Raw genomic sequence first — 13,307 nt, forward strand, 5'->3', positions numbered from 1 at the left:
TTTCAGCCTTTTGCTGATGACTGGATATTTATCTGCAGTACAGCGATGTAACGTCTCTGTGTCCAAACGTTTTCTGGACAGGAGCGGCAGCAGAAGAATTCATCCCATAACAAGGGACTGCATGATCTTATGATACTTCACCATCCAAGTCACCATCCTCTCTCTCTCTCTCTCTCTCTCTCTCTCCCCGCATAACCTTCTAAGACATCATCAAAGCAAAGATCTGTCACATGCAACACATATCAATTTCTTCACGATCAGATGGACGAGAGACAGCATAATGTCAGTGCAGCAATTCATCTCCACCGCATCTCAGTGCAGATACAGCAACCACATGCATGCATTGTATTCCCATAACATGTCTGTACATGCTATTTCATGGAAGCTGCCTCAACATCCTCAAGCAAAGCCATCCACTGTTTAAGTAGTTCGACCGTCATAATTCTCTCTTCAGCTAATACATATTTATGCACACAAAAAGAAATTCGATGGCAAACCATCTGATTCCAAACATAATAATTGTTGACAAGATCCCAGACACTCCCCTTGACTGGTGATGGAAAACGAATACGCTGCATGCCAGTGGGAGCTTTGTGATACAGTGATATTAAATTTCTGTTCTCTTCGTATGTATTGTCTAAATATTGAAAATTATGCAATGCCTAATAACAGTTAACATCAGTTAATACAACAACATATTAATTTCACTATCGATCAATTCTCACAGTTGTAGCTTAATAATATTTTTGCAGCTTTAATGATGGCCAAAATCGTTTCAGGCTCATACTTCATATCAAAACATACCAATAGGAACTTGTCTGTCACTAGGCTGATCGGACACGTATGGTGGTCATTCTTCACAACTGTAAAAGATGAAACTAGAGATGCCCAGTTAAGGAGATGAACTGCTTTTAATTACAGTTATCATTCACTGACATAAGAGTGCTGTCCAAATATCAATAAGCTTAAACAATATCAGCTGCCTGAACTGTTACAGTAATCAGAAACTAAAGCATATGTATCTTTTATGAACAAGAAAATTGGCTCACTGTAACTGATATGAAGAAAAAGTGAAACCCAAGAGCTCGTTGCTGCACTTTAGTTCAAGCTTCTGAAATGGGCTGCAGGTGACAACCAAAATTTTGTGAAAACAAAATCAAAACATCTGTTCTGTGTTGGAAGGATAAAAAATGCATACCATGTAGAAACAAGAAGATCTTATTTACAGAGGATTATAAAAGCCATTATTTAGAGATATGATGTCAAAATGGGATAAAGAAGCAGACAAAAAAGAAACGGCCTGAAGCTTACCTACTGTTTGGATCATAATAAAAGCCACTAATAGAGCCATCACTGCAGGAAAAGCAAACATAGTAGAAGCCAGCAATAGTCAAGCCACAATCTACTCCAACATTGACAAAGTACTGCTCCTTCCATCTCTGCAACACACAATGTAAGTCTGCATCATCTTGCTGATAGAATGAGTGTAATCCTCTAAGATGAAATTGGAGAAGAGGTTCAGTAAATATAATACCATAAATATATATGGGTAGTTGCTCAGGTCCAAAGATTTACCACCATCAGCCTCAACCTGGCTCTGAAGGGAGAAAGAATAGCCCTCTTCATCTGAACCACCAAGATGGAAACTTAGACTAGGGTTCTCTTACCAGAAGTGGAGCAAAAGATGGAAACTTGGACCAGTGCCTTATGTCATCCTCTGGCCTATACGAAAACCCACAACTAACTTCATTAAGAGAAGAGTATAAAAATATTCTTATACAAAGCCCTAAAATGTTGTTAATAATATAAAAGGAACTGCTAGAAAAACGGGGCCATACGTCGCTTCCCACTTGCCAGTGAAAAATGTATAGTTTTTAGTGTCCACAATTTCTCCCTCCCAGAATGTAACTACCTGGAAATATAAAGGAAAAGAGAAAGAACAGCTGATCAGAGCTTTCCTAATTCCTAAAACAATAAAATTATTTAAATTACTGACAGATACAAAAATTGAAGGCCCGAATCAAACTCAACTAAATTTCTTCCCACCAGAGTGTGGATTTAAAAATGAAAAAACATTTTCAAATCCAGGGAAGTAAAATTACTTACAGGTGTGTCCGCTAGAGGAACGTTGAGTGCTTCCATTGTACCACATAAATAACCATGATCAAAATCACATCCTTGGATCTGTACATTAACTTTCCATGCTTCATCTTTCTGTAAACTTGAAACATTCTGAGTTCCAGCAAAAGCCTGGGCATTGAAAGCTAGTCACTGTAATTCTAAGTAGGTTAAAAAGCAGTGGAACACATTAAACATTTTGGCATCCATGCCTATGATGTATTGTGAGAAAAAGGATAGCAGACATCGATAAAAGAGTATAATAAATATAAATGTAGAAGGAATATTTACAGAGATAATGCTCTGGACAACAATTATAGGAACAATTTATTTGTATTGACGAAGACTGGTTCATGTACTTTACAGCATGAATGTAACCGATTGAGATGCATCAATCTACCTTCAATATGTATTGCTTCATATTTCAGCACATCAATCAGTAAGCTAATAACAACATTATAGTGATAATAAGTTTAGGAACAAAACTATTTAAAAATGAATGTTTCATTTATTTTCCTATCAATATTATTAAAATACTACCTTCTCGCTTAGATTAGTTAGTAGCACAAAAATATAATTTTAGAATGCTTAACAACCTGGAATGCATATCCAATAAGCATCATATGCTATGATTTGCCTTCTCTCATAGCACTGAAACCATGAAAGTTCATCAAAAGCTAGTTATCCAAAATAACCTAAGCTGTTATAGCATAAGTATATAATATTGAACATTAATGATGTGAATCACCATAACTTGCATCACTTTGTCTGAATCAAAATTTTACCTAGATTAGTATCTCACCTTGATGTCCCAGGTGTACCGTGCCTTTGTTGTAGTTCTCCAAGGTTTCTTTCCTTCCAGTTATTTATGGTATCTTGCATTGTCAAATATTAAAAAAAAGGTGTCATATCAAGCTTTTCGTCACTTACGTGCATCCACACCATTAGTCATATTCCTTGTCCGGATGCACATTTTGAGCACATTAAAAGATAGAAGGAGGAAGTTCGAACTAGTTCATGGTAGGAAACAAGAAGTGATTTACTCATAATCCAATCTGGTCATCTGAAAATATTGTTTACTTATTTTAGATTTCAAGTAAAGATGCAAACTCATGTCCACATGCCCTCATGATCAATGTAATAAACCACTGGACAAGACATAGACAATTACATCTTTGACGAAGCTAATTCCCACCTCATTTCCTCATGCACAGCAGTAACTGAATAATGAAACATGTGCATAATTCCTAATTGATTGATTGAAAATGCGACATGAATCATAATGTTGCATTGTAAAGTCAAGTAAATTTCAATTATGAAGAATGTTCTTTAGTAGTATAATAGTATAATACATGGGTCATTTTAATGTTTCTTGGTAACAAATGCTACAGCTTGAGAGCTAGCTTGTATCTTAGTTTATTAAAAGCCACCAAAAAGTTATCCACTGACTGTAGTTATACAAGAAACATATTAGTCAAGAAATGAAAGAATTTACCCGTCCAACATTCAAAAGTGTACAACGAGGAGGTAGAGAATGTCCAGAACTCGCATCTTGTCCTGAGCAAGCTTTTTTTCTTCAGTACAGTATTACATGAGCTTAATGAAAGAAAGCATGTAAAGACATGCACATGGCTAGAATAGTGAGCTCTAAATACAGTAGCATGATAATGAACAACAGAGAAGAGGTAGAAAACATAAGAATGATATCAGATGAACATATTTGTTATACACTTTAAGCACTAGAATATCTAATGAACTTAGGGCTTCCTACATGGACACATATATGTAAGCATCTACAAATGTATATAGATATGAATGTCTAATAAGCCAACTCAAGAATCACACAGGAACAATAAACAATAAACCAACTTCTGCGACAAAGAATTCAAACATAATAACTACAAAAGCAATAGAACCGAAAGGATTGAAGACCATTATTCAGATGACTTACGAAAGCAGTAAGATGCATCCTGGTAAACAAGTCACTTATGTTTACGAGGCACCTACAAGTAAAATTTTACATAATGTGATAAACCTCTTCTTAATACATGTTATTTCAGACTTAGTACACAAATCATTACAGTCTGCATGACATGTCCTAAAAGGATCGACCATATCTAAGATTTTTCATTAATAATACCTAATAATGCAAGCAAAGCCCTTTCCATTTAGTACCTTTCACTTTACATTTTTATTGTCCCTACAAGGCAACTATTTCAAGAAATTATGCCTTTGGTAGTTTAAATGTACGTCCTGGAACTAGCTTTAACATAAAATTTTGACACCCAAATTGCAAATGAAGCACCAAGGCCACTTGGATTTGCAAAGCTCATATAGTAAAAAGAATAAACAGTAGAGGGGGGAAAAATAGTCTTTCTGAAATTCTAGCAATCTAAAGCCATAAAGTAAAGAAGAGACATTGCACTTATTTCCCTAAAGTTAAAACTTTTTATTGATATTGACAATAGAAAAAGAAAAGCTCCAAGATTCAAGAAACGAGTCATTTTAGTGGGTAAATATATTTAAATTGGAGGTAAGGACAGAAAAAAGAACATATGGATGATGACATCTCACGCTTGGCTGGTCATCATGGTTAAGTTGTAAGGCAGCCAATCCACAAGAGAACTAGGTTGAATTTAGGGATGAAGGTTCCATAACATACAACACCTTATACATACACATATACTAGTAAGATGAAATGTGAGATGCACATAAAGACAAATGCTGGGGAGCAATAGAAATAAATCTATTAGAGCCCTTCTTTAAAAAAAGGTTTTAAATAAATTAGAGCAATATACTAAACGAGTGCATGGCTTCACAATTATTGGTCCCCATGGTCTAGCCATCTGGGCAAGACAACACTCAGTGACATTTTAAGGTAGAATTCCCACTGCATGAACTAAGCATCATGCTGCCACAGGAATGTCCATTTATTATTGTCATGAAAAATCAAAATACAAAGAGATAGTTGGGCATTCAGAAATTACAACATTATTGATGAGCAAGGGGGTGGGGGCTGCTACACAGATATGCTACTAGAAAATAATCTGTTATAAATTGAAAACAAAATTGAATAGCAATCATTGATCAAAAATGATGCGGACAGTCAAGTCAGATGGGAATTTATTTTGAACTTCAAAAAGTGTCATTTTTTATAATACAGTACAATATATGCGTTTAATGTAACAAAGCAAACTTAATCAATTTCTTTAGTGCCCAAAAAGTAGAACATCATGCAAAAAAAAGCCATTTTGAATAAATTGGAAAAAATGATTTAACTGATATATGCATCTGGATGCGCTCAAGAGATTAAAGTATCACTAGAAAATCAAGATAGATATAGCCAATGAGTAAATTTTCCTTCAAAACATTCAAAATCACAATAAATACTCTATCTGAGGTATATAAAATATTATTTTCCCAATAAGAGCAACGAAAACCAGACTTAATCATCTCCCCTCAGTCACAAAATTAATCAAACCATGCAAATAAGCAAATTTTAGGTTACGACATACTAACATTGCAAGAAATCTTTGCACTTGACGAGTTCTAATCACCAAAGGACGGCAGTCAGACTTAAACCACCTTCAAATTTCATAACCAAGAAACAGAATCCCATCAAGTGTTTAAGTATCGCCGCTTTATGTATTTTACCAAATAGAAAACCACTTTTCCAACAGAATCCTTTTTTTTTCCCCTTTCATCTTTCCGCGTACAGGAACAATAAATCCCGAAGGCTCCAGCTAAAATAACAATCTTAAGTTGAAACCATCTCGACAAAGACAATTCTATTAGATATATGCACGAAAGGGTTTAACCGGAAGCAAATTTCTCCAGTCTCATAGTGCAAACCCTAACAATCTAGGGTTTCACATACATAGCACTACGAGAAAAATTAAACCCAACCTACTTCCAGTTCTTGACTGGCCCTAACGTCCTATATATCCTAGGATCCATACGATTCTTGGGGGAAAAAAATTCATAGATACATCAATAGATGAGCGAAAGAAAGAGGAAAGGGTGAAGGAAATCCATGACCTGAAACTTGTGAAGGCGTCGAGCTTTCGACCACTCTCACAGGCATTTCCGACGACCAATCCGATCCCAAAGCAAATACAGAGGATAGAGAGGGGTATGCGGGTTCGGAAGAAAAAAAAGAAAGTTCGTCCGCGCTCGACCGTATATCAACAGAAAAGAACATAATAAATAAAACAGAGGCGGTGCACATATAACGGTCGATCTGCAAAATATCGCCGGCCGGCTAACCTGAGCCGGAGTGGATGAAATCCGAACGGTCGAATTTTTCTCACTAAGGGTGCGTTTGATTACACTTTTTAATTCTTAATTTTTATTTTTTAAAAAATATATTTTTATTTTTATTATTAAATAAAAATAAGAAAAATATATGCCTCGTATATAAAGAAAAAAAATAACGTTTGGAAATGATAGAGATCTCGATAAAAAAAGGAAGAAAGATTCAAACTTTTTATTTTTTTTTTGTTTGACATTTTAAATATACAGAAATAAAAAAAATAATAATAAATTTTAAAAAATAAAATATTTTATTTTATATATAAAATAATTATTTTATTTTTTTATTTTAATTTTTATTTTTCATGATGTTATTAAATATTATTTTATAATTTTTATTTTTAAAAAATTTAAAAAAAATAAAAAAATATTTTTTTTTTAATATCTAACCAAACACCATCTAAATTTGCAGTTACAATGAATTAAAATTTTGTATTCTATTTAGCCTAAGTATATTTATTTGTCTTATTAAAATAATATTAATCATATCTCCATCGGTCATCATTTTTGTTGGACTTGCATCAAATCCTTTTCAAGTCTTCGTTGGTAGGTATAGTTTATCTTAAGATCGTAAGACAAAATATTATAGGATGAAAATGCATCTGAAAGAGAACATGCATGACTATATTAATAGATGACTATACTTTTTATCTACGTTATTTTGTATAGGTTCATGAATTTATACTTTTTTAAGAAAAAAAATTAAGATGATCATCATAATCAAACAGCAAGCTTTTAATTAAGGTGACACTTGGATTGAAAAAAAAAAATCGCACATAAAAAACCTTTCCATCATTATACCATAAATACCAAAAAATGACAAAAAAAATCAATTCTGTATATCAAGACATTCTCTTAGTTGGATTGGATGCCCTATTTCTCCTTGACAAAGGGTATCACAGTCAAAGGTTGGTCTACACAGAAGTAAACATGCTGATGTCTTACTCATGGTAGACTGATATCACAATAATATTTGGGAATTCTGGAACTCATTGTTACGTGACATTTGAAAATTTGAGAATTCAATCTTACAAGATACAACATATATATAATTCTATTGCTCAATTTCACTAACACTCAAATGTTCAAAAAAAATTTTTTTTTTCCGGAGTCATGTGAGAATGAAAGCATGAACCGGTTCTCCATACTGCCTAAGCTGAAGAAGCTGCATGGCTTGCTCAAGATCCATAAAAAGAGACAGCTATCGTACAAAGTTCCATGTGTTCGAGATAACCTATACCCTTCAAAGGGAATCAGCTCTTTGTTCGTTAGCGAATAACAAATTACAATTACGAAATTGTGAACTCATCAAAATAGTAGAAGTTGTTAACGTCAGACTGGTTAGAAATTGATTAAGATAAAATTTTCGGTACACCATGTATAGTGAACGATCAGAATGAGACTCTATTTTCTTTCAAAAAAAAAAAAAATGTTGAGGAAGGATCACAGCAATTGTCACAGGAAACTTCACTTTAAGAAAATGGTATTATTAATGTACCCTAGAGGATCAATCCTGTCCATCCATACTAGAACCGGGACGGTTCCCGACTGATTGACCGCGGCTACAAACCCAGGTTTTCCTAACCAGACTATCGATGTGTAGGGATGCACTTGGGTTGCTTTGCGGAAGTCCGAAGACCGCGTCTACGGACCGGCATCTTCCAGCTGTCCGCACACTAAATCACAATTCCAGCTCGCAGAGTCCTCCTCTGTGGGAACCCGGACGTGGAGCCTGGCAAACCGGACCCACTCACCAAACCGGTCCGTTCCTCGCCGATGGCGATAGAGCACTCTGAGACTCTCGACGGTGAACAGGCATCGAAGCCTACCCCTCGTAGTCGGCCGGTGGGCTTGGCACGTCCGGCACCTCAGCCGCGTCGCCGCCGTCTAGGTACCTTACCACATCCCTCATGGTGGGCCGCACCGCTGGCTCCAGGTGGGAGCACATCAGCCTACCTTGACGATGACTTCGACCTCCTCCCTCTCGTAGTCACCACCCAGACTGGGATCCACCACCTCAGCCCACCGGCCAGCGTTCCACTGCTCCCAGACCCAGTCCACCAGGATCATCTCCTCTGGCGCGGCCTTGGACTCGACAGGCCGCCGGCCGCAGACCACCCCAAGAGCCAGAGCGCCGAAGGAGAACACGTCAGAGCCGGTGGTGGCCTTCCCGGTCCGGGTGAGCTCGGGAGCCAGGTAGCCCAGGGTGCCCGCCACCCGGGTGGTGCTGGGGTCGGCCCCGTGCTCGTAGATCTTGGCCAGCCCGAAGTCGCCGAGGCGGCCATTGAATTCGCCGTCGAGGAGGACGTTGCTGGCCTTGACGTCGCGGTGGATCACCACGTGTTCCCACTCCTCGTGGAGGTAGAGCAAGGCGGAGGCCACGCCGCGGAGGATCCGGAACCGCTGGGCCCACGACAGCAGCGGTCGGGAGGCCCGGATTCGTCCGAAAATAGGAATTTGTCCAAGCTACCATTGGGCATGTAGTCGTAGACGAGTAGAAGGTCGGCCCGACGCCGGCACCAGCCCTGGAGCTGCACCAAGTTCCGGTGGCGGAGCCGCCCGATGCTGGCGATCTCAGCCACGAATTCCCGAATACCCTGCCTCGATCGTTAGAGATTCGTTTACCGCGACCTCAGAGCCCGAGCCCGGAAGGGTTCCCTTGTAGACCTTCCCGAAACCGCCGAAGCCCAGGAGCTCCCGGTCCGGAAGCCCTTGGTGGCGTGCTTCAGTTCCTTGTAGGATAACCGATGCGGGCCGCACTCCAGCTCCCAGGGCTCGATCACGTCGGCGTTCTTAAACCTGTAAAAGAGGAAGGAGGCTGCGGCAATGGCGGCGATCAGGAGCAGGACGGCACCGACGGCGGCGATGATGATAAAGGTGGTGTTTTTCTTCTTGTGTTGTGATGGGAAGGAGGGGACGTCGGTGAGGTTGAGGGATGGAGCAACACCATTCATTGCGAAGCTCCAACCCAAGAGGTAATGGGAGCTCGCCAACAACCCAGTGGAGGCCGAAAAGCCTACAAACATCTGGTCATGGAGAATCGGAGACAGATCGAGGGGAAAGGATAGCACTGGCCTTGGAGGTTTGGAGGAGCAAGGGGAGACCGTGACATTGAGGACCTTTCCAAAGCCGTCGTAGTCGACCCACGCCTGGATGTTTTGGCCGCTCTTGAGATTGAGCTCGTTCATCTTGCCATCGTCGCTGTAGTAGGCGGCGGACACAGAGGCGTTGGACACCAGGTTATTGATGTCGATCCCGATGTGGTTGTCGTTGATGTCGCCGAACTCGAAGTCCTGGACGGTGTCGAACTCCACGGCGAAGATGTGGTTGGTGAAGTTGCCCACGTTGCTGGCGTTGAGGAGGCCGAGGTATTGGCTGGGCAGAGCACCGGCGAGCTCTATGGAAGGGGCGATGACGAAGGCGAAGCCGTGGCCGCCGAGCTGGGGGTAGTCGGGGACGATGGCGAAGGCGAAGGTGGTTGAGAAGGAGTGGACAGCGCCGTCGACCGTGTCCTTGAATTGGAGAGGGGTGCGGTAGAAGGCGTGGCCGATGAGACGGCTCGTCTCTTTCGTCAGCTGCAGAAGTCCGGTGCCATGGATCTCCACCACTGCATTCAGGCTAAGGCTGCTTCCGTCGGCGTCCGCGCCAATGCCTTCACTTCTCCTGAATTTGGTGTAGACGAATCTTTCATGTTGGGAGTGGACAGAAAGGAAAAGAGAGAAGAAAGCCCACGAAGAAATAAAGACGGGTAATTTAGACATTGGAAAGGATTCGAGTTCCGGAGAGGTACAGGGGAGCTGGGTTTTGCCGGAGAGGAGCAAAGGGATTCAACGTCAAATCGTGGTCAATTTAAATTAATCAGCCGAGGAGGCCGAAGTTTCGCGTTTTCTAAACTAACCGGAGGGGGACCAAGGGAGGATGGCTTGTTCAATTACAATATAGACCGCATGTACCACATGGTCGTACACTCCAACAAAAACAAATAGCCGCGATTGACGGCATGGCCATGGTGGTGCGTGCTAAGTAGAATATAATTTCTGTTAAACTAAACCTCCGGATTGACTTGCCAGCGACTGGTTTCACCAAGCCTGATCTAAGAGATATATATGTGTGTGTGCGTGTGTGGATTTGATGCAGTCGCACTTTAAGCCTCAAATTTTTGGGCCATTCTCAGCCTCAAATTGTAACACCAAGCCCAAGTTCATTCGGGAAGCCCTGCTTCAAGACTAGCCCAACATACTTTGATCAAGTCTAAGACACAAATCCAATTTATACCATGATCATATATAATGACAGAGATGGAAGAATGTGATGATAACTAATGAGATACCTGCATTGGATTACGGTCAATCTATGCCATAATCTAATTATCTTCAATGGAGGTGATGCAGGACCAAACGAGATTGGGGTAGTGAAAGAGGTAAAGAAAAGGATTAAGAAAGCAAAATACCAAATTTTGTGAGGCAACCATTTGTCCAACCAAAGGGGGAGAGATGAGGAGTTTTAAGGGGACGCACAGGTATCAGCTCACCAAGACAGCATCCTTCCACATGTAGAAGGAGATATGGCTAGAGAGAAGGGACGAGCGAGGTAGCAGGTGCTCGATTGCTCTACCTCATTTTTACTTGATACATCTTAGGATGCATTTGGTTAGTCATTAAAAAAAATATATTTTTTTATTTTTAATTTTTAAAAAATAAAAATCAAAAATAATATTCGGTAACACCATAAAAAGTAAAAGGTAAAAATTAAAATAATCAAAATAATTATTTTATATATAAAACAAAAATTTGTTGCTTTTCAAAATTTATTTTTCTATTTTTTTTACTTTCCCACGTCTAAAGCATCAAACCAAAAAGTAAACAGTCCGAACCGTTCTTTCTCGTCGAGCTCTTCATCTCCTCACCTCCTTCTCCTTCCCTTTCTGAATCCTTCTCCTCCGTCGAGCTCTTCACCTGCATCTCTAAATTTTGCTTTTTGCTTTATAGCAACATAGTTACCAAACATACTTTTGAATTTTTTATTTTTACTCAATAGCAAAAATCAAAAAAATAAAAATATTTTTTAAAAATCAAAAATTAAAAATAAATAAATAAATAACCAAACACATCATGGATTATTTTAGAAACCTCGATATGTGTGCATACAAATTGTCTGGCTTCAGCTTTTATTCTAAAAGCTTGTTGTGTCAACAAATGCATTGCAAGATCTGCACTTGTGGATGAAAGAATGTGGTTTATCTAAATGCATAGGTGTACAATTCTTCGCGTTTAAACTAAATGTATAGGAGTTTTCCCCCAGAATCTTGAGATCCGCCTCAGAAGGTCAGGTGGATTTGTGGCTTTCTCTTGATGCCCAATGTTCTGCTGGAAGCATTCTCTTGGGATGGAGTGCTGCTCATCTCAATCTTATTAGGAAAGAAACCCATTCTTTCATCTCTGCTCTATGGTTTGACAAAATCTTAAATGCTTTCTGGATATTTGCTAATCTCATACAATCCCTTCAACTAATTGATCTACTACTTCTAAAAGGCCGATTTTTCATGAAGTAACCGAACGGAGTTCCCAATTATGGCCAAACTTGACTAAAATTTCTATTCTCTCTGGAAGGGGATTCTCTCTTTTCCAACTCTGAGCAGCTTGCCCTGGCAAATTCTTGTTCAGATCATGCTTCGATCCTTTTGCCTTTCAAACCCCAGCCTAAATCCCCTCTAAATTCAATAGAGCCCGGCTTTATTATGACTCTATCAATGATACAGTAGAGGTCACTTGGAATTCAATCTCTTCCGGTAATGATGTAGCAGCCGCTATTGTGCTGAAGTTGGAAAAAAAAAAACCGATTTGCCCTAAAATTCTAGACTACTAAAATAAAAGATTCCAAGAGGGAACTCGAAGTTAATCTACTTAACAAAATTTCTTTGTTTGACTGTAAAAAGGAAACTTGTATGCTGTTAAATCATCCAAATATCTCATTCCCATCTTTACTAGATTTTTATTCTTGGGATTCTTAAATCCTATAGGATTAACCTAAATCCCACAATTTCCAAACAGGGCCTTGGTGTATTGATTGTTCATGCTGCAGTAATGTAGCAATATTCTGGGTTACAAATATCTATTGATGAATTCAAGTAGACTGAAAGTTGGCAAAGGAAAAGAGAATATCAAATAAAGAACTAATTGTAGCCAGTGTTTCTTCTTCTTTTTTGTTTTATAGATTGAAGTGGAGGCTAAGGTTACAAAGGATCATTAGCCACCAAATTTTACTGAATCAGAAAGAAAAACTGTACAAAGATAGTACAAGGTGAACAAATAATTGTGGAAAAAAAATGTTCCAATGATGTTATTTGAGACAAATGTGCTCTACCATGCTACAAATTAAGAGTGGGTTTGACCATGATGTTATATTGCTAGCTCTTTCATGGTCATGTATTTTAAGTGTGGGAAGTCTATATATGGATATGAGTTGTTTAACTTGCTTACAAAGAAGAATATAGTGTGCTGGAATTCCATGGTGTTGTTTTTGCAACAACGGTAGTATGGGAGAAGCTTAGGAGCTTTGAAAGGATATGCCAGTGAGAAATGTTCTCTTGGAATGAAGCAATTGGTGATCTTTATATGGTCTGTTTGTGATGTCTTTGAGAGAAATTCCAGAACGCAGTGCAATACCATGCACTTCATTGATTTTTAAAGTGCACCATATTGTGGTTATATCCATTAGGATTTATTGTGTTATTACGATGTGCCAACAACGGACATCCATACAAATTATGTTCATCGATGCTTGAAACATACACCAACATATGTTAGCTTTTTTTTATTATAAATTATTTTATAATTTTAATGATTAATATGATATTTTGATAATGATAAATCTATTAT

At 38.8% G+C, this 13,307-nt stretch overlaps 1 protein-coding gene and 1 pseudogene across 2 annotated transcripts; both read right to left on the bottom strand.

The window, feature by feature from the left end:
- Positions 1-885: 885 nt before the first annotated feature.
- LOC140853750 (uncharacterized) lies at positions 886-6,309 on the bottom strand. Of its 2 annotated transcripts, XM_073248689.1 has the most exons (8): positions 6,157-6,309; positions 3,614-3,675; positions 2,107-2,250; positions 1,839-1,912; positions 1,668-1,722; positions 1,535-1,597; positions 1,312-1,439; positions 886-1,121 (listed from the first exon to the last, which is right to left on the bottom strand). In XM_073248689.1, the coding sequence occupies exons 1-8, from the start codon at positions 6,200-6,202 to the stop codon at positions 1,046-1,048; spliced, it is 648 nt and encodes a 215-aa protein (XP_073104790.1). In that variant the 5' UTR covers positions 6,203-6,309; the 3' UTR covers positions 886-1,045. The 2 variants fall into 2 exon arrangements, with proteins under 2 accessions (XP_073104790.1, XP_073104791.1); XM_073248690.1 differs by lacking the exons at positions 3,614-3,675; positions 6,157-6,309 and adding an exon at positions 2,715-2,769.
- A 1,300-nt stretch (positions 6,310-7,609) lies between these two features.
- LOC140853838 (L-type lectin-domain containing receptor kinase S.4-like) lies at positions 7,610-10,309 on the bottom strand (annotated as a pseudogene).
- Between the last annotated feature and the right edge of the window lie 2,998 nt (positions 10,310-13,307).

The sequence above is a fragment of the Elaeis guineensis genome, chromosome 14 (assembly GCF_000442705.2).
Source record: "Elaeis guineensis isolate ETL-2024a chromosome 14, EG11, whole genome shotgun sequence".
Lineage (NCBI taxonomy): Eukaryota > Viridiplantae > Streptophyta > Magnoliopsida > Arecales > Arecaceae > Elaeis > Elaeis guineensis.